We start from the raw sequence: 21,336 nt of genomic DNA, 5'->3' as shown, positions 1-21,336 counted from the left end.
ACTGGAAGAAGCCCTCCACCCCTTCGAACCCGTAGATTGGATCTGGATAAAATCATTCACCAGGAAAACACCACTGCAGCCTAAGTGGAAGGGACCCTTTCAAATCCTGCTAACTACCCAGACTGCCGTAAAAATTGCAGAGAGAGGTATCTGGATTCATTGGACTCACATCAAGTCGGCCGTCCTTGGCCACAGTGCAGAACCAAAAGCAGCGACTCAGGAAGGGCCCTGAAACCGATGAGTGGGCATTACAGACTTTTTAAGTCTGTGGGAAATGATGGGAGGGATTGCAAGGGACAGGTGGAAGAAGTTATTAAAATGTATATTTGCATTTGTAACCTATGCTGGGGGATTTTTAGAACCCAACCTACTCCCTGACAAGGGAAATATTTGGGAGTACCTAGCATGAGAAATCCTAAATACAACTGACTTCTGCCTATTGGGCAAATCTGTAAAGGACTTTCTGACCACATGCCTAATGTGGGTAGCTTCGGTACCACAAGCCATAGTAAACCACACCAAGCTAAGGGTTTTCTCACAGCCACATACTCCACCATCGTTGACAGAGGAACCAGCACTAACCTCAAAGATGAGAGCATGTACACGCTGGGCATGGCCGCAGTTATTAACGCTGCAGCCTGCTTGCAAATGTCATTCTACTCTTCTGATCAGTCAGCTGGCCCGAAACACAACACACTTGCCACTGCAGTTTTCTGGCTTCCAAAATAAAAACCATCTTTCCAGCAGCTTGCTTCCTGGCTTCTCATTTCACTCATCAGCGCTGATTGCATTGTCCCGGCTGGAAGGAACAAATTGGAGATTTTTTTCCCTCCTACACCCCATCTCAAGCAGAAGACACTATACTATTTCACTATATTATTTCAGACAAATGGGTGTCCAGTCTCTTCTTAAAACCCCCCCAGTGATGGAGGACATATAACGTCTGAAGGAAAGCTATTCCACTGATTAATCATTCTATCAGGAAGTTTCTCCTTATTTTTAGGTTGATTCTCTCCTTGATTAATTTCCATGCATTGTTTCTTGTTCTGTCCTTGTGCATTCAGTTTTATTGAGTTTTTCAGCAATTGGGGGAAAAATGGGGGGCATTCCTCTTTTGGCTTCTGCTACATATTTTTATTTTGTTAAAACAAATAAAAGTGTCCTGGGTCAGATCTTAAGCCAATTTAAGTCTCTACCATGTAAAAAATAAATTTCACTTTTAAAATAATACCCTACATGTGATTTTTTTTTAAAAAAAAAAAGGAAAGTGGGCATGAGAGAATGCATTACAAACTTTCCTATCTCCTCTGGCTGCAGTTAAGTGGCCATTTCTAATAACAGTGTTGCCAACACACAGTGATGTGTGTTATTCCGTTATGATGCAAGTTCTGTCCTTTTAGCATCAGAATACAGCATGTGAAAATAATAATAGAAAGAATTTGCATCTTAATGCAAATTTCATCACCTCCCTCTCCTTTCAGATGCCCAGTTAGTTCATAGTTCATATTAATTAAGTATGCTTTTCAAACCCAGAATAGCCTTTGCCTCTGGTTAGCATTAAAAGGGAGTGTGAAAAGAACAAATACTGATTTCAAACTGCAGTTTAGGAGTGGTTGAAAATGACAGCTGTGCTGGTTTTGGGATAGAGGTAAGTAGATAATATTAACTAGCCAGATTAGTTTAAGATATTCTACAAATTGTGCTTACATCTTGATACTTAACAAATCATTTTAGCATGTGTTAATTGATGAAAGTTTGTGAAATGGGCAAATATATATGCAAGAATTCCAAATTAGATTTAATTTCTACCAAACCTGAACTGTAGAATTTGGCAGCAATACATAAACAAATATCCATGGTTTATTATGACTTGCACAAGAGACCAGCTGTTAGAAACTGATGTGATTTATGGACTCCTAACCAAAGTTTGGGAGCCATTTTGGTGTAGGCCAGAAACTCAGGGATTGTGACTTCTAGTCCTGCCTTGGGCACAATGCTAGCTGTGTGATCTTGGCCTCTCTCAGCCCTAGGAAGGAGGCAATGACAAATCAGGTGTTTGTTTGCCAAGAAAACTGCAGGGACTTGTCTAGACTCTTAGTCTCTGAGAATCGGATACGATTAAACGAAAGAAAGAAAAAAATCACGGTTACTCAAAAGTCAAGCTTACCGAAATGGAGTTTATTCCTAACCAAGATTTACAGACGGAAGGTCAAATGGCTATACTGGCTGAGGAATTCTGGGCGTTGAAGTCCACAAGTCATAAAAGAGCCAAGTTTGAAGACCCCCTGGGCTATAAGGGCAAATATTGCGATTGTTCTCAACGCAAACCGAAAGAAAGACTGAAGCCACAGTACGCCGACCAGCGATGGATATTGTCACTGCAGTGTTAATACAGTAGAGAAGGCTGCATCCGTAGAGATAGAAACAAGCTAGAAATACTTTTTACCATTTGACTAATGATCCATTTAATTAGTTTCCATCTTCCGAGGCAAATTACATTCTCTAAATCTTAGGGCAGATTGTATAACAGCAGCATCCTGCGTCCATAACGTTGTCTGAGTGTTCTTCAAATTTTTATGGGACTTGCGCGTTGCTTCATTTTCTCTCTCTTCGTATCTCTATAGCCGTCCTCCCCTTGGCTAGCTTCTCACGTGCCCGGGACGAGTGGAGGATCTTCGTAGAGCCAGCGTTCCGTGAGGAGGGGATGAGGAAGGCGGGCGGTGGGGTTTGGTTTTTTTTGCCTCCCTAGGGTTAGCAGCATCTATAGGTTGGGGGGGGGGAGAAGGGAGAGGAGAACTTTGCAGAGAAGCAACAAGAGAAAGGGAAGTCAAATCTGGGGTTGCAAGCCTAGGCGACTTTAGCTGATAGCTATGGCAGTCGGAGGCGGAGTTCACGTGTTGTCTTGCATAAACCACAATTAGGAGATTTCCAATACCAGGTCATAATGCCTAATTTGCAAACTACAATTAGAGGCTAATACAACGCACCAAGCCAAATAAAACAAATTTAACAGCGACTTACTGCAGAGGTTTGAAGGTATCTTGACTCTGCTTTAACCACCTCGACTCTTCTGTATTTCAGGACTTCTTCTCTTTCCAGAGCGCACCAGGCAAGTCTGCTTAATTCTACTTTCGGTGCAAAGCATATAAGTTTCATTCTAAAAGTCCTTTGAATATTGTAGTAGATTGACTTTTTACATGTTTATGCCATCTGTTTCCGTTTTCAGAACTTTTGTTGTTATGTGCATTGTAATTTAAAGTTTTAGTTTTTAAAATTTTTACATTTTAAAAAGACTAAATCACGCTTTCGAGTACTGTCATGACAAATTGTTTTCAATACAATTCTTAAAATGCATACATTTGATTGTGTGCAAAATTACAGGATGTTCTTTTAGAGTATAAATCTTAAAAAAGAATCTGCTTCAATCTTATTAACTGCATGTCCGAAGAATTTATGTTCTGGTCCCAGGACTAGGATCACAGACTGGTTAACTGCCTCTGATTTGTTTGTAATGTGGATTCATAAAGTTACACCAGGGGTCTTCAAACTCGGCCCTTTTATGACTCATGGACTTCAACTCCCAGAATTCTTCAGCCAGCATGCCTAGCTGAGGAATTCTGGGAGTTGAAGTCCATGAGTCATAAAAGGGCCGAGTTTGAAGACCCCTGAGTTACACAATTACAGGTAGTCCTTGACTTTCAATAGTTCATTTAGTGACTGTTCAAAGTTATCATGGCACTGAAAACTGTGACTTATGATCATTTTTCATACTTATAACCTTTGTAGCATCCCCACGATCATGTGATCAAAATTCAGATGCTTGGCAATTGCTTCATACATGACCATTGCTATTTCCCAAGGTTGTGTGATCACCTTTTGCAACCTTTTGACAAGCAAAATCAATGGGGAAGCCAGCTTCACTTAACAACCATGTTACCAACTTATCAGCTGCAGTGATTCACTTAATGACTGGCAGGAAAGGTTGTAAAATGGGGCAACATTCACAACAAATGTCTCACTTAACAAAAGAAAATTTGGGCTCAGTTGTGGTCATAAGTTGAGGACAACCTGTATTATGGTTCTTTTACATTACTGAATCCTTAATATGCTTCATTTTATCCCTTTTGGGTTAATACCTATAGCAGTTAAAATTGATTGAATGATGAAAACCATATCTCAATAAGCAGGTCTATATCTTTAAAGTTAAGAAGAATTTTACTAGTTGCATCTTCTTCGATTATTGAAATATGGCCAAATAAGGAAAGTTGGCTGCACCTTTCTTACAGAACAAGCTGTGAGAAAAATTGATAGCTGGTATTTGCATGACACTCTTGCCTGTTGTTAACTAAGCCATAACTAATTTGGTTTTCCAAACGTTCTATGTTCCTTAGATACATCACAACATAAAAGTAGCCACATGGGCAAGGTTTACCCAGAACCTTGGTCCAGGTACCATGGAGGAGATAGCTGTAGATTGTTCATAGATGCCTTAAGATTCCCTGTTGCCTTCTGTCCTTTGTGTTACCTGAATGAGTCCTACATGTTTTCTTTTTTCTTTCCATCTTATTATTCTAGGGAAGAAGTGGGGACTCTAAGCCAACTTCAGTTGTGGAATGGCCATATGGTAGAGAGGTGGCTGGAATGTAGCTCTGGAGCTCAAGGTTCAGCTATACTTATTATCCCTGTTTGGCAGAGTTTAAGATAGAGTCATCCACCCTTTGAAGGATCAGGTATGCACTGTTTGAGTGTTCCTGGAAATTCACTGGCAATAGGAATTGGGAGCACTTTCTCTCTAACTCTGGCTGGTTTGCTAGCTGTGATTTTTCACTCATGCTAGTTGCATTCTGGTAAGATGTTGTTTTCTTCTTCCCTTATTAAATCATTCATTTGAAGGTATTGTTGATGGTTTCATGTATCTTTCTTTTTTGTAAAATAAAAATAAATGAGAAATGAGAAAATAAAGCAAACCTCACTCCCTTTTGATATTAAATGTGTCACCCACTCTGATAACAAAATGTCTGCAAGCAAACAACCAAGCTTAGAGAACATCAAGGATTCCATAATTGGAGTAAATGTCAAATGGTTTCCATTTTCTTTATATTTTTTCATTTGTATTTATGTTATGAGGCTTATATGCCACTCCAGCCATCAATTGACACTTGAGTAGCTAACAATCCTATCTTGCATTAAAATATGTTAGAATAAGAAATCATATCTCCATAGAGTTGTGTTCTTACACAGGAAAATCCCTCTCATGTAATGAACCCTTCAGAGCACTGTTAAAATAACTAAGTTTTAATGGTTTCCTAAATCTCAGTAAGGTCAAAGTACGTTGAATCTTCAGGGGAATGCTGCTGTAGAGAAGTGGGCAGCACTCAAGATGGACCAACTCTTGGAAATCTGTAAATAACATTCTTTAAGAGAGGCAACCTGCTGGGAACAATAAGCATATTTGGACAATTGCCATAAATTATTAACTTTACTATAAACTGCATTTTTATTGGCCTGTTTTTCATCACTAGAGTACAATTGGAAGTTCAATTTTCAGTGTACAGTTGTTGTTTTTTGTCTCCCTAATGGAGTGAATCTGAACTATAATTGAGTAATAGTGACATAAAGGACAGAATAAAACTTTATTCTTGTGAATGGGTTTCACATGGGTTGTTTTTCAATTCTGTATCTTTCCTTGGTTTGATAGGCAAAGAGATGGCTTTGGTTCCTTATGATAGCACAGCTCTTTGGGGAATGCAGAAGTTACATAATTCTTCCTCTACGTTCTGTTTTGCCAATCATACAATTCACATTAAGCAGAATTGGATGCAGTTGGGTGTAGCTGCTGTGGTGTGGGATGCGGTGCGTATAATTTGCATTGATTCATTTGTGGAGAGTTGTAATGGTTCACTAAGGATGTCTGAAGAAACTGGGCAGGGCCCTTCAGCAAATGAATTAATATTTCTGTCCTCTCTATGGTCATAATGTTTATTGCATTCAACAAAAACAAAATTCTGAAATGATATATCCTACTTAACTGAAGCAGGGAGATGCTTTGGAGAACTTTCTTGTTTATTTTTCCAACCATCTAAGAGTCAAGCCAGGAGTTGATACTTTCTAGGAAATAGATGTCAGTTACACAGGGAGAGAAATAGGTAACAGATTTGAACTGCCAGGATTGGGGATAATAAGAGAGAATTTGTACTTAACCACCATGGCAGATGGCAATTATCTGCTTTATATGGCTTCTTCCTAGTGGGCGATCCAGTTCTTATTTAACCTTATAATATTGTGTATGTGTGTGAGAGCCTCTGGCTGAGTGGTTCATCCAAGTTTTTTGCTAAGGAACTTGACATTCTCCAAATTAGCTAGATTACAACTCCCATCCTGCCCCCAAATGGAAAAGCATCAGAACGAGGAAGGTATAGATTTTCCATTCCTTCCTACCATGATTATCTCTTGTTTCTTTCCATCCCATCCAAAATTTCCACTGGCAACATTTTTTGACAGGATGGTAATGCAATCCTGCGTATTTTCAGAATATTGTGAACCACCTCCAGTTCCACTTCTCCTTCTGGAAGGCTTCTGAACCATCCTAGGAGTGCCTGCAATCTGCACAATAAAAGGTTCTGAAAAATACTAGTATGTAACTGTTCATGGAATGGTAGATTTCACACATTCCTAATAGGAATAATAGGAATAATAGGAATAATAGGAATAATAATAATAATAATAATAATAATAATAATAATAATAATAATAATAATAATAATAATAATAGGAATCTTCTTATTGTTTTTCCTCACTGGAATTGGTGCTTAGATTAAAAAGCCTTTCTCTAACACGTAGCTGACTCTGTTTCTATCTCATTTTCAGCCAGCAATCACCAATAGCTGAGATCAACAACACACCCTATAACTTGCCCCCAAATATCTTCCTTCAGATAGACCACAGGGAGACTGTGAGTTTTAGTCCTGTGACATTGAGCCAGTCACACACACTCAGCCCACTCACCTTACACAGTTGTGGGGAAAATAGGAGGAGGAAGGAGCATTAGGTATGTTTCCTGTTTTGAGTTATTTCAAAATAAATAAAGAAAAAGATGCTTTATTAAAAAATAGTGAAATATTTAGGCAAAGAAGCTAATTTATCTCTTAAAGATAATTTAATTATGATGATACAAAAGGTGGCTCTCCAAGAGATACTGTAGTTTACTTTGTGGTAGTCCATTAAGGCTTCTTTCATAGTTCTTAGTTTGTCATCTGCTTAACTTGTCATAATAACATTGTTACAGAAATGGACAATTTTCTGACAACTGTAACATCTAGTGTTGATGCTTGGCTAATAAGTGTCAATATTTTCTATTGCTCAAAAGTAGTTCTCTAAAGATTGAAAATAAAAAAGATACAGTGTATATTTACTAGAATTTCTATGCTGTTATAGGGCTTTTTACCTATTAATGGATTTAGGATTGCTACCTTACGGAATATTCTCATTTATATTCTTGCTGCCTTGCTAAAATTGTTTATTTGGGTATGAAAGAAAATGATAAAATTGGCATCAGTGTTTTCTGAGCACTGAATTGTTTGGTCTTCAAAGATATCCATTTAAAAAGAGATCAGGTAGAACTGTACTAAGGATAACTTTTGGTCACTTTGGAAATTTTTAAAAATATTCCTTACATATCACTATAATTTTAAGATAAGATAGCCTTTATTGTTACTTTTTACTGTGAACACACTGGCACACATTAAAAAAAGGAAATTCTGATGCCCGCTCTCAAATAAACAATATGCACGCATGCGCACGTGCACACACACACACACACACACACACACACACACACAATATCACAGACCATTTAGAATACATAGTGGGGGAAAAGAATCTTGAGAGTTAACAAGGTTGATACTATATGGTACAAAGCTATTACAGAATCTAGTTTTTTACTTCAGATACTGTAAAGCCTCCTTCCAGAAGGTAACTAAGAACATGAGTGATGGAGAGGATGCATAGCATCCCTGACAATATTGCAGACCCTGGTCAAGCATCGCTTATATGCTGTACCCTGGATAGAAGGAACTTCCAATGATCTTTTCTGCCATCCTTGCCACTCTGCGCAGCCTTCCTGTCCGAAACAGTAATGCCTCCAAACCACACAGTAATACAGTACAACAGAATGTTTTCAATTGTCCCGCTAGAAATTAGTAATGATAAGGAAAGGAAGATGATTTTTTGTATAAATTCACCCTTTTCTGAAGAAAACTTGCTTGAATAACCCAACCCTCCACTACATCCTTATACTTAATCATGCTCTATCAAAATGTAATAAGGAAGTCAGGTCATTTGCACTTCTTACTTACCACAGTGCAAGAGCACACCACTTACTACAGGTAGCCCTTGACTTATGACCACAATTGGGACTGGAACTCCATAACTAAATGATGTAGTCATTAAACAAGTTGTTTCTAATTTATGAGCTTTTTTGCCCCAGTCATTAAGTGAATCTTATTTTCCCCTTTAACTTTCTTTGTTGGAAGCTCTCTTGGAAGGTCACAAATAACCATCATGTTACTCCCAGGATGATGCAACCACTGTAAATATATGCCATTTGTCAAGTGCCCAAATTTTGATCACGTGGCTGCAGGAAAGTGAGGACCAGCTGTAAGTCACATTTTTGAGCACTGTCGTGACTTGGAAAAGTTGTTCAATGAGTTGGTCATAAGTCAAGGACTACCTGTACGCCAGGAGCGCAGGAATAGATGACAATACCCTTAGCCCTCCCCTTACCCACTGGGAAGGTGACTTCTGCCTGTGTTCTCATTTCCGTTGGGCCTTTCCTATCTTTCACTCTTCAAAAATAAAAAAACTAGATACCAGTATGCACATTTAAAAGCTCCAAAATAAAGACTTTCACTTGGTGACTTGAAAATGACATCTTTTTCTTAAAACATTTCTACAAGCTTCTCATATGGGTAACAGGTGCTATTTGCTGACTGGACCTGTATCAGTATTCTTAGAATTTTTTTTTCTCCTGACCTAGGCAGTAGTCTTGTGCACTTTCCTGGAGACGGGAGGCATTGATCTGCAGGGACGCAGGGTGATTGAGTTAGGAGCTGGGACAGGCCTCCTTGGAATTGTAGCTGTGTTACTTGGTAAGTTACTCTGGAAACTGGAGCCATTGTAGGCTAGCAGTTCTTTTTTTTTAATTCCATTTATATCCCGCCCTTCTCCGAAGACTCAGGGCGACTTACAAGCTTAGCAGTAGCCTTCATTCTATGTATATGCCTGCTTATTAGGGCTTTCACACACACCCCCAAGCGGCATTATTACAAAGTCAGCTTAATTGCCCCCAACAATCTGGGTCCTCATTTTACCTACCTCGGAAGGATGGAAGGCTGTGTCAACCTTGAGCCTGGTGGGATGCGAACCTGCACTAATTGCAGGCAGCTGGTGTTACTTAAGGAGGCATTAGCCCACTGCTCCACCAAGGCTCTTTTGGCATCTAACAGGGGTCTCAAATGGTATGCTTTCCTTTTAGCTTTACTAATATTAATGGAACATTCAGTTTTTTCACTAGATTTATTCTAATAAGGATTCTCTTTACATTACTCCATGTTTCATATCTAGTAGAAAAGATTTCTGTCATCAGCTTTTGTAAACCCCAACAATAAATCTAGTTTTTAAATAAAAAGAATCTCTTTGAAGAAGGTTGGAATAATTGAATCTTTCATAACTTTGTCTGTGTCAGTTTAAAATGTATGCCTAGAACAATCTTCACCATCTGGTACCTTCCAGAAGTTTGGTCTTTTAATCCCCCCAAATTCCATAGCCAGCATGACCATTGTTGAGAATACTGGAGATGGAAGTCCCCACAACTGATTATTGCTCAGGGTAGCAAGAATAATTGCTTTATCGTTTAACACCATAGCATTATTAGCCCATTGGTTAAATACGTTTTTCTTCATAAAGGATGTCATCATACATTTTTCTTATGTTTTATGTAAAAGTATTAATTAAATTGGCACAGCAATAAGCCTTGGTGGAGCAGTGGGCTAATGCCTCCTTAAGTAACACCAGCTGCCTGCAATCAGTGCAGGTTCGCATCCCACCAGGCTCAAGGTTGACTCAGCCTTCCATCCTTCCGAGGTAGGTAAAATGAGGACCCAGATTGTTGGGGGCAATTAAGCTGACTTTGTAATAATGCCGCTTGGGGTGTGTGTGAAAGCCCTAATAAGCAGGCATATACATAGAATGAAGGCTACTGCTAAGTTTGTAAAGCCGCCCTGAGTCTTCAGAGAAGGGCGGGATATAAATGGAATTAAAATAAAAAAAAATAAATAAAATAAAATTGAATGAGCCAGGGAGAAAAATATATAGGGACTTCTGTTTTCTTTGAATTTTAGATCATTTACTTGTGGATAGTTTGGGCTACATTAAGTGTTACCTATATGTTTGTTTTATGCATAGGAATTTTTTTTATTTTTCCCCCTAAAATCTGCTCTGTAAAGATTTAATTCATTTCGTATTTAACTCTTCTTAGGTGCTCAAGTTACAATCACGGACCGAAAGCCAACATTACCGTTACTTGAGTCAAATGTGCAAACTAATTTACCTGCCAACCTTCAGTCAAGAGCAGCAATAAAGGAACTTACCTGGGGACAACATTTGGCAGACTTTTCTCCAGGAGAATATGATATTATCTTGGGCGCAGACATAGTTTATCTGGAAGAAACATTTGCAGATCTTCTTCAAACACTGGATTATCTCTGCTCTGATGAGACTGTGATCCTGTTATCATGCCGTCTCCGCTATGAGCGGGACCAGAATTTCCTGAAGATGCTTAGAGAACGTTTTACAGTGCATGAAGTGCTCTATGACCCCGGTAATGATGTGCATATATTTAGAGCCCAGAGACATGTCCTGTGATAGGTCTGATCATGAATTCTTGCCAGCTCATGTCTTCTCTTTCCTTCTCCTTGCCCCAATACTTCAATAAAAACTTCCATGCAGCATCTCCCTCCCGCCCTCTCTCTCTCCCGGTTGCAATGGAAGTACTTTATGAGTATAATGTGAAACTAATCTATTTTTTGTTTCCTCACTTGGAATTAATTAGGTTGAGTTTCCTATAAGGACTTCTTGGTTCACTCATTGTTAAAGAATCAGGTGAGCCATCAAAGGATAGCAATCTGTCAATTATTTTTGAAGAACTAACTGTGAAAAACTGTATATGGTCATAAGGTAGATGGGCTAATTGCCCATACAATTCTCTTTCAGTCAGCTGGCCGATTAATATAACTTCCTTAGTAAACACAGGCAAAAGCAAAAGGAGACATACAAAAAATGTTTCAGAAAAAAGGCTTGGGATAAGGATGGGGCTTCCTTGGATGAGTGACATGGGTTGTGTAAGTAGTCCTCAGCATATGACCAGTCACTTAACAACCAAAGTTAATGTACTTATGACCTGTCAATGCAGTTACCACTCCCAGTCATGTGATTGTATTTTGGATGTTTGGCAACTGGCTTGCATTTATGACCAGTTGTGGCATCCTGTGGCCATATGATAGCATTTTGTGATTTTTTTTTTGCTGCTTTCCAACGAAAAATTGGACTTACAACATGATTCACTTAATGTCATGATTTGCTTAATGACTTTTAAAAAGCTGTGATCTACAGCTTCCATAACTATAGCCATTTTTTAGAATTGCTTTTCACATTACATCATTTCAAACATTTTCACCATGTTACACTTGTGAGGTTGGGAACAGTTTCATTTTCATGAAGAGCATAAAATACAGACTTGTAAAAATATGTTAGCATAGTTGTGCTTCCAGTTATTGTGCTCACAATTCCTTCACCTTTCTGTCCAAGGTTTTCTGGTTTCCAGGGACTCTTTCAAAGTGTTCTGGCAAGGTTATTCATTCCCACAAGGATCAGGAGGAAAAGGCAGTTGATGAGGTTGAATATTCTTGGTAATTAAGTTATTAAGGCAAGTCCTAATCTTTAGAAACCACATTTGCAGTCAATAAATGTAAGCAAAGAAGTGAGTACTGGAGCCAACTAGTCCATGTTGGAATGTATAGCTAAGACAAAGTCTGTGGTGCATTGCCAAGGTTAAACTACTTGATTAGATCTGTAATTTCATTATTTGTCAGGGCCATGAGAGATGATGGCTTAAGCCATCTCTGTTTTAAAAGCAGTTGTCTGCTCATATCGAGTTTTAAAATGGTCCTCCAGACAGCAACCAATGTTTAATAAGGCCAAGGTGGGCAGGCAGAAAGGTAAAGGGAGTAATATCTGTTTTTCTGCGCATGCCACTCTAATGAATCGTTGCCAAGTTTCCCTGAGTGATGTTATTTGGGTACCAAATTAGATTTTTCTATCATATTTTCATGGGGAGTGGACTGGAGTGTGGAGAAGCATCATTGGTGCCTCCATTAAAAGATTAATTAGTATATGATTTCTTATACAAGGTTTTCTTTATCAAATTTATACAATATAGCTGCCCATCTAATCAAGATATTCTGGAAAATGAACAGAAATAAAACAACCAAAATATATAAATTCAGTTCAAAAGAAACAGGACTGGGACTATGAATATTATCAAACTAATAAATTAGAAGTTATAACAGAATCACTGCTCAGTGCTGTCTGTATATACAGCTAAAGCATTGCAGTGGAATTTGGACTGGACAAACGTACGGCCCTTCAAGCTGACAACTTCAAGAACAAAGAAATGATGAGGAAGCTTAGAAATGAATGTATCATAAGAGTAAAGAAGTCCAAACTCAATGGAGGAAAAGCTCTAGTGGTTAAGGCAAAAAGACTAGAAAGTGGGAGATTATGAGTTCAAGTCCCACCTTAGCCATGAAAGCCAGCTGGGTTATTTTGGGCCACTCACTCTCAGCTCAACCCACTTCACAGGGTGCTTGTTATGGGGAAACAGGAGGAGGAAGATGTGTTGGATATGTTCACCGCATTGAGTTCGTTGTAAAAAGTAATAAACACGGGGTAAAAACAGGCAATTAACACCTGGACAATTCCAGGCATTATACGCTGCTGAAATAATGGACCACTCTCAAGTAGAACTAAAAGTCTGGATAGGAAAACCAGAAAAATGACAACGAATTATGCCCTTCATCCACCCTGTGACATCGTCAGACTACTTACCAAGGAAAATAGGTGGGCATGGAATGTTGCAAGTACACCAGATAGTTGAAGAAGAAGAGAAGGACACTGGAAGAATATCTGAAGGATATGAAGAAGATGCATTGAAGCTAATACACCAGGAAACCAAACTGGCTTGCAAGAAAGACCAAATAAAGTATAGAAAAGGAGACATGACAAGGCAAAGCATTACATGGCCAGTACAGTTAAAAAACAAACGAGCAATGCAGATAACAAGACCTGGTAATGGCTAAGAGCAGGAAAATCAAAGGCGGCTGATTCTGGCTACACGGGACCAAGCCTTAAGAACGTTATGTGTGTGTTATGTTACGTTATGTGTGCAAAGCCGGGATTAAGAAGACAGCAACAGAGAACAAATGCCATCTTTGCAGAGAAGTTGAAGAAAGGGTGGACTGCCTAGTTAACTGCTACAAGTAAATCACACAGACTGCTTACAAACAATGGCATGACAAAATAGGAACAATGATGCACTGGAATATCTGCACGAAGTGCAACCTGCCTGCAAGCAAGAACCGGTGAGACCATAAAGTAGACAGAGTAATAGAAAATGAAGAAGCTAAAGTGCTTTGGAACTTTAGAATTCAAACAGCCGGGCATCTGCCCCATAACACGCCAGACCAAAGAACCATTTATGAAAGACAAAAAAGTCTGGATAGTGAGTGGAGCAGTATCTGGAGACAGAAAAATAGAAGAGACAGAACTGGAGAAAATCACAAATACCTCTAGAACAGGGGTGCCAAACTTGCAACGTCACGTGCTGTATCGCAACTTTTTTCTCATTGCCGGCAATGGGGTGGGCAGTTTTGGCATGACGCATCTGGCCCAGGGGCTGGCAGTTTTGACACCCCTGCTCTAGAACAACTACAGCAAAAGAAAGCAATGATAGCAACCGTAATAGGGTGCAATCCCAAAACATTTGGAGCACCACTTGAACTTATTGCCTATTTCATAATAAAGGGACATGGTGGCTCAGTGGGTTAGGACGCTGAGCTTGTCAATCAGCAGGTCGGCAGTTCGAATCCCGAGTGCCGCGTAACAGAGTGAGCGCCTGTGACTCGTCCCAGCTTCTGCCAAGCTAGCAGTTTGAAAGCACGTAAAAATACAAGTAGAAAAATAGGGACCACTACGGTGGGAAGGTAACAGCGTTCCGTGTGCCTTTGGCGTCTAGTCATGTCGGCCACATGACCACAGATACGTCCTCAAACGCTGGCTCTTTGGCTTTGAAACGGAGATGAGCACCGGCCCCTAGAGTGGGAAACGACTAGCACGCATGTGCAGGGGAACCTTTACCTTTATTTCATAATAAAGATCCAGTGCAGAATTTTATGGATTTTCATATTTAGCACAGCACCTTATATTTGTATATCCTGGGACATGGGTTCAGTTTTTTGAGCATCCCATAATAATTATATTATTTTGATTAGAAAAATTGTTATTTTTCTTGTGTAATAGAAATAATAAAGATATGGTCCAGAACAGGGGTGTACAAATTCCAACAGGTTGAGATCATGTATTTCTGAGGGCTATTATATTACATTTTTAAAAAGCTAAACAGGCATATTCATATGGACTAAAAATATATGCACATTCAAACGAGCGTGGCAAGGAGTCAAAGGGAAGGAGGTGAAGTTTGGTGTGGAAAGGATGGTGAATGCAAGAAAGGACAGCAGTGTGGCAGGGAAAGGACAGGGTGGCAAATCATGTTAGCCAAAGAAGACGACAAGAGTGTAAGCCGCCCTGAGTCTTCGGAGAAGGGCGGGATATAAATGGAATTAAAATAAAAATAAAAAAATATTATGAAATAGCCAAATAAGAGCCAAACATCTGGAGCTTTGTACATAGTCTGTGCCAATTGCATTTTTGCATTCCTGCTTGAAACTATATTTTTGTTTCAACTAATTGACAAACATAGGGGAAGTGATACCATTTAAATATATTATCCCATCTGAAAAAAGAGACTCCAAAAAGATTTTAAAAGCAGGTTTATGTATCTGCACATAGATGTGTAAAAAGGGTTTTATGACAGTTTATACCACAAACTTTACAGTAAGAAAAAAGCACTTTTATGACAGTATTTCACAAATTCACAAAGATCACTTTAATATACAAAGCAATTACTAGCTTCTGAAACACAAAGCAGTTAGTATGTACATAATGTTAATAAAATGCAGTATAACCCAGTACATTAAAAAAATCAGAAACAAAATACAACTGGATAAATTATAAAATTAAAACTGGGGTATTTCAAAATAATAAGGAATTCTCAATTTAACTTAAGCCATTTCTAGTTCATATTTCTCAGCCTAGTAATTTAATTCGCAATAAAAACATTTTAAAAAAATTCGGTACCCTGTTTTTTGCTGATTGTTTTGGATAAAGAATCAGTTACAGGGAGAATACATTTTATTAAATAAAACTAGCACAGCTGTCCCTCCTCCCACAATATTCAAAAGAAAGTTCACATTCATGTGAACATGAGATCCAAACAAAACAAGAATAAATTGATCAGAAGTTGCACAACTTTCCCATTCCTTGGTGCTCCTCTAATTAGAGCATGAAGCATTATTGAATAGTAAAATCTCAAATGGAATTAAAGATCTAACGTTTCATTTATTGTTTCACAAATAACCCCATGACGCAAAAATGGAGTGGCACTTGGATAATGTACAACTTATAGAAAGCATTTCAAAAATATCCTTTAGTTTTTGTTATGAACTTTTTCATTACAACCAACTCATTTTATTCTTGAAGCGTTTTTCAGAATGTCAGTAATGCATCTGGCTAAGTCTGAGACTCAGGTAACAATGTGATACAATACTCCCTTGAAGTACAGCAAATTTTGAAACACTTAGGTATGCACCAACATTTTATTTGCTACATGATTAACAGGTCAATTAATAAATGGCATTCAAGTTAGGAGACTCCACAGATACATAAGAGTGTTGACGTGCCCTGGGTTCATTGTGGGTTTAAAAGAAACCACCTGTAAACACAGCTCAGTTATGTTCTGTGCATATACAGAATTGAAATGCTCTCGTCAAAAATGCACTACAATTCCAAAAATCCTTGATTTTTTTCAGCCATGTATCTGAAACATGGTAGTGAGATAAGCTGTTGACACATTCTTTATAGTTTAGCATTGCAGAAATAAATTTTATATATATAACAATGCTACCGAGTAATGATGTTAAAATACAGTAACCCTGAGGAAATGGGCAAGTGGATGCAAAAAGACATATGAGGTTATTTGCAGATGTAAAATCTATTCATAATAACAATCCTGAATTAACTCCAAGAATTCCTAACTGTAGAGACAAATTTTTAAAAGGCTCGAAATGGCTAGTAGGAACCTGTACCTGCAATACCAAAATACCAAAGTATCTGCACACATACATACTATTTTTTTCTGACCTCAATATACTATAATATTCAGCATTCCTGACTTAAAAGCTCTCAGAGCTATAGATTATATACTGTGTATATATATTTTATATATGTACATACTTTATACATAAACCTTTCCAAGAATATCTTTTAGAAGAACACCTCAGACAATATTTGTACTGCCTGAATGTTTTTTTTTCTTTTGTAAAATATAGAAACTGTACTTCAAATCAATTCTATGTAAGATGACTATAATGGAGCTAGCCCTTTCCATGCCAGTTGTTTTAGTTAAATCTGTCAATAAACTCAACAAAATTTCTGTTATGCAGCAAAGGGGCCAAGTGTATAATAGAGACTAACTATTCAATAAATTCATTAACGCAATAAATTAGTAATATACAAATTGAGGGTTGGTTTTTCAGTACTATCCGGTTCATTTTGACTGTATCTTGTAAAACACATTGGCACCAACCTGCTCTACACTTGGGATAATTAAAACATAATTCAAAGTATATATGGAATGCCAGATGCCTAAGTAACTCAGTACAAGATAAATAAAGTGGGCTGAAATGTTGTGTTATTGCTGGTGAACAATCTCAGAATGTAAATTTTATATTTACTATAGAACCAGTACAATAGATCCTGCGATACTACAAGTGATCGAGATTTAGCCTCTTTCTTTTATCCACTTAAAAGGCTATTTATCTAGCCCCACCCCCAATAGCCCGCTCAGCTGATGGCTTATCTGCTAAAATACAATCATACCCAATAATTACAAATGATGCCAAAATAGTGGAGTTATGGTGGTTGCTTTTCCAGTACTTAAGTCTTTAAAACAAATCTTACATTATTGCATAATTTTTATACAAGTTAACCCATTTATATGATCCCAAAACAGCCAGCTTTATGAGATACTTTTTCAAAATTATCTAAACAAAAAGATACCACATACCATGACAGCAGTGTTACAAAAATGACTTCTGCAAAATTAGTGAGTTCATGATTCTACTATATTTTCAGGGAAAAGAAGACAAATTTCACAATGCAGCTACAAATTGTGGATTTCAGCTCTCTATAGCATATATTCCCAAATCTTTGCTAAAGTCCTTGTTTTTTAAAGATACAGAGAATGAAAATTTCAGAATAGCAGCACTTAATTATTAATTTATATGCTTTCATTCTGTTTCATCAAATTTATGAAAGATCACAATCCATATATAAATAAGTTACACAGATGTTCAGGTATCTATTTTCTATGCCAGTAGGAGAATAAACAAGTTTGTCTAGCAAACTAAAAGGAGAGTGAAAAAAATATCCTTTCCAAATCTAGAATTTTGACTTACTATAAAACAAAGAAAAAAAGTTTATCTGTTCCTGTATAAAAAATATTTAATTTTCATGGAAATATGCTTTTAAAAATGATTTAATCCCTATTGTCACACTGTTAAATGCACCTGATAAATTCTCCCTAATATACCCTGGTATTTTATCTTTCAGAACAGCTACCACACACAAGCTATTAAAATAAAATAAATATACATACACTGAAATAATGACTAGGCTTCGACAACTGTCTCCATGCAATCCCATTCTGGCCCTAATAGATCCTCAGCTCCATTCAACTCCATAGTATGTTTTTTTCACCAAATAAATTCTAATGGTTTCAAAAGTTTTGCTATGCTCATGGCTGCCAGATTTCTTTTATTTATTATTCCTGCCAAATCTGATTAAAATCTTTGCATATGGCCATTATATATATATAATTAAAACCTTAAATTACATGGCCTATTCATATTAGTCAGCTTAAATGAATTTTAGACTGCTTTAAATGTGTTTGATAAATGTGTCCACTGGACAAATGTAACAGCATCTGAATATACAATAAGTAGGATTTTAGCAAAAAAAAAATATCATATCCACATTATACATGCAGATGATGTAACAGAATAAATTTACTTCTTTTTAAAGATATATCAAAGGAAGTTTTAAGCAAATCAAGAAAAGTCAAAATTTTTGACAGGCAGTTTTAAAATTATTACTTGCACGATACAATTAGGACAGCTGTAAGTTTTCTTTCCCCAAAGTGTGTATTATGCTAACTATGCTTCTAATTGTTACCTTGGATAATCTTGCTTTTGGATAGGGAAAAAGGAAAGAGTAGTGAATGTACTATGATGTTTCCATCTCAACCACATACTATACTGCTTCCTACCAGTTCATATCCCAATCAAGTATAAAGTGATAGTTATCATTTGAATTTGTAAGTCTGACTACATAAAGCTTATTAAAACATTATAGAAAATAAATGATTTTTGTTGTAGTACAAAAATTGGATTGTGTTCATAAGTGTCCAACTTCTTAATTTCTTCAGCTACCTCCGATTCCTCTATGGTTAGTATACCTGAAATGCATCTCCTTTGGCATTATCCCACCAAATAGATGTTAACTGTACAATTGCTAACGTATATTTGAAATTATGCAATAACATGGCAACCACAGCCACTTCAGAGCATCATACCTTGGTTATATATGAGACCCATTGAGTATTTCAGGGCAAAAGTCCAGGGTGACTCTCACTAAGGCATTCAGATGAGATTATGCTGACTCCTGAAACTATTGTAAGAAACCTCCAACTCTTGTAACTTCACAAATGAAGATTATTATTTCTTGAAGAGGAAGTTTGCTTTTTTTCTTCAGAATCAGGGTGTACTGTGATGAAATTGACTTCAGGAGGGGAAGAAGTGAAGGCAGATGTGCAACATTCACAGTTTAATGCCAAGCACAGATGAATCAAATTCCTTAGTTGCTTTCAGACAGTTGTGTATGTAGAAAAAAAAAGAAAAAAATCTTAGAAAATAAAAAGTTCAGTTTGTCTGTTTGACTATCACCAAACCAGTCTTTTTCCCCATTAACAAACAAAAAATGGGGATTTAAAATTAATCTGATTTGTGGCAATAGAGGTCCTTAAGTGCTTTTAATTCTTCAATTAATGTCTTGTTTTGGTTTTCAAGGACAGCTACTCTGTTTTCTAGACATTTGACATATTCTTTTTTCTTCCTGCGACATTCACGTGCTGCTTCCCTGTGGGCAAAATAAAAGAAAATATTCAGACTCAAGACAATTTTCAACATTCACAGCTGAGTTTAACTTCAATAATGTAGTAATTTTAAAGCTAGAGCAAAAAGAGTTCTCCTTCCCATCCATATAAGCAGTAGGTTACCACACTGAAGGGCTACAAGTTTAGAAACCACCAGGGAACAACAGGTCAACAAGTATAGTAACACCTATTATCAAATCACTTGTTAGTATGCAGTAACTCTAATTCAAAAAGCATTAAAACAACCATATCCTCTGCAAAGTGTGAGTACAATTACTTACAAAGTTTTGTGTTTACATATTGTGCCCCATGACCCCATTAATGTGCATTCTTCTGTTCTTGAGCTGGGATTTTCAGCATAAGCTGTGCTGCCTCCACACACCAGGTTTACATTTCAGTAGTAAGGTCAGGCAGTATTGCTGCACTTGCCCAATTTAATAAGAGACAATCTCATGGCAGTGGTTGAGATTGATGATTCTCTGCTATCTATTCTCCTCCCACTATCCCTCTCAGCAAGAAAGCCACACTCTCCTGAATACATAGTGGGGCAAAGTTAGGATTTCAAGACTTAATTTTTATTATGTATTTAGCTTTAGTTTATTATTCATCATAATAAAGCTTGATAAGAGAGAATTCCAAGGTTTCTGCTTGTAAAGCAATCACTTTCAGTCTAGTCAGCTACCAAAGCTCCAATTGGTGCCTCTGGATTCCCCCCCCCCCCATTTCTCCTTCCTGAAGCTAATTTTCCTCATAAAGCTCTTTGTCAGGGAAAGAGTATCTTCTCCTATCTCTCATCATTCCACATCTGTGTGTCTCCTAAGTTCTCCACGTTTTACAATTTCCCCTAAGCAAGGGTGCATGCATATATGCACATACTAAGTAGCAGTTTAAACTGCTTTTGCTTTTAATTTGCATTTCCCATTGATTCCATATCTGCCTTGTCTATACAGAAGCACTATCTGAATGTAGCTGCACTTTGATTGCATGGAGACACCAACTGCTATTTTTGATCAATCTTTTCACTCTAGGAAATAAAACCCTTCTATTAGGAAAGCATTTAATTTTAATGTGGACGAGTATAGTGAGGCTGCATTTTGCCAATGATAGTATTCAATATTTTGATTTCTTAAAAACTTGCATACAAATAGTCATTGCCATTTTGAAAGTATTTGATTTGATTATGAGCTACTAAGTTGATATTGACTCTTAATAATAAGCATAGATAATTTCTTAAGGAAGTATGTTGTCTCCCAGACGCAGACTAAAAATGTGACAGATAGGTTCACTAAAATAATCCAGCCCACCAATTATTATTCCTTTCTCCTCTTTCATGTTAGGATGAATAATACAACTAAGAGCCTGAAATCAATATCAAAGGAGCAACTAGGCAAAAAAGCAAAGGACCTAGGTGCTCAGATTGCTTTCTCATCAGCAGTCCCAATGATAAGTCAATAACCAATGAGAGAACAGATGTTTTAGAAGTAAACCGCTGGCTCAAAGAATGATGCCATGGTGAGAACTTTGACTTTCTGGATCATGGATTACACTACCTACAGGAAAGGCTTCTAGCAAGAGATAGGCGAAATTTGGCAAGAATGTGTTTGGGAAGCAAGTAGGTCAGTTCATCTGAAGGGCTTTAAACTAAAACTGGAGGGGGAAGGAGACAAACTTGTAGG

The 21,336-nt window shown here is 37.5% G+C and overlaps 2 protein-coding genes across 5 annotated transcripts in view; one reads left to right on the top strand and one right to left on the bottom strand.

Moving 5' to 3' along the window:
* The first annotated feature begins 2,654 nt into the window (after positions 1-2,654).
* On the top strand, positions 2,655-12,052 carry METTL21A (methyltransferase 21A, HSPA lysine). Of its 3 annotated transcripts, none has more exons than XM_083355001.1 (6): positions 2,655-2,693; positions 3,082-3,109; positions 4,576-4,730; positions 5,699-5,853; positions 9,035-9,146; positions 10,535-12,052. In XM_083355001.1, the coding sequence occupies exons 4-6, from the start codon at positions 5,707-5,709 to the stop codon at positions 10,918-10,920; spliced, it is 645 nt and encodes a 214-aa protein (XP_083211127.1). In that variant the 5' UTR covers positions 2,655-2,693; positions 3,082-3,109; positions 4,576-4,730; positions 5,699-5,706; the 3' UTR covers positions 10,921-12,052. The 3 variants fall into 3 exon arrangements, with proteins under 3 accessions (XP_083211127.1, XP_083211126.1, XP_083211125.1); XM_083355000.1 differs by having other exon boundaries at positions 2,655-2,720; XM_083354999.1 differs by lacking the exon at positions 2,655-2,693 and having other exon boundaries at positions 2,734-3,109.
* Positions 12,053-15,144: 3,092 nt separating this feature from the next.
* Positions 15,145-21,336, bottom strand: part of CREB1 (cAMP responsive element binding protein 1) — a 54,576-nt gene continuing 48,384 nt past the window's right edge. For both annotated transcript variants that reach the window (XM_083354946.1, XM_083354945.1), the window contains exon 8: positions 15,145-19,644. In XM_083354946.1, coding sequence (XP_083211072.1) covers positions 19,500-19,644 — 145 coding nt within the window. In that variant the 3' untranslated portion in view covers positions 15,145-19,499. The remainder of the gene's footprint in view (positions 19,645-21,336) is intronic.

Source organism: Vipera ursinii (assembly GCF_947247035.1).
Source record: "Vipera ursinii genome assembly, chromosome: 1".
NCBI classification, from domain to species: Eukaryota; Metazoa; Chordata; class Lepidosauria; order Squamata; family Viperidae; genus Vipera; species Vipera ursinii.
Note: the sequence above shows the minus strand (reverse complement) of the source record. Positions and strands in the feature narration are given on the sequence as shown.

Excerpts from the sequence above, each read along its gene's own strand:
- METTL21A (XM_083355001.1), top strand. The coding sequence starts at position 5,707 with ATGGCTTTGGTTCCTTATGATAGCACAGCTCTTTGGGGAATGCAGAAG. Across the intron at positions 5,854-9,034 it reads CTGCTGTGGTGTGGGATGCG|GCAGTAGTCTTGTGCACTTT; the intron begins GTGCGTATAATT and ends CTCCTGACCTAG. Across the intron at positions 9,147-10,534 it reads AATTGTAGCTGTGTTACTTG|GTGCTCAAGTTACAATCACG; the intron begins GTAAGTTACTCT and ends AACTCTTCTTAG.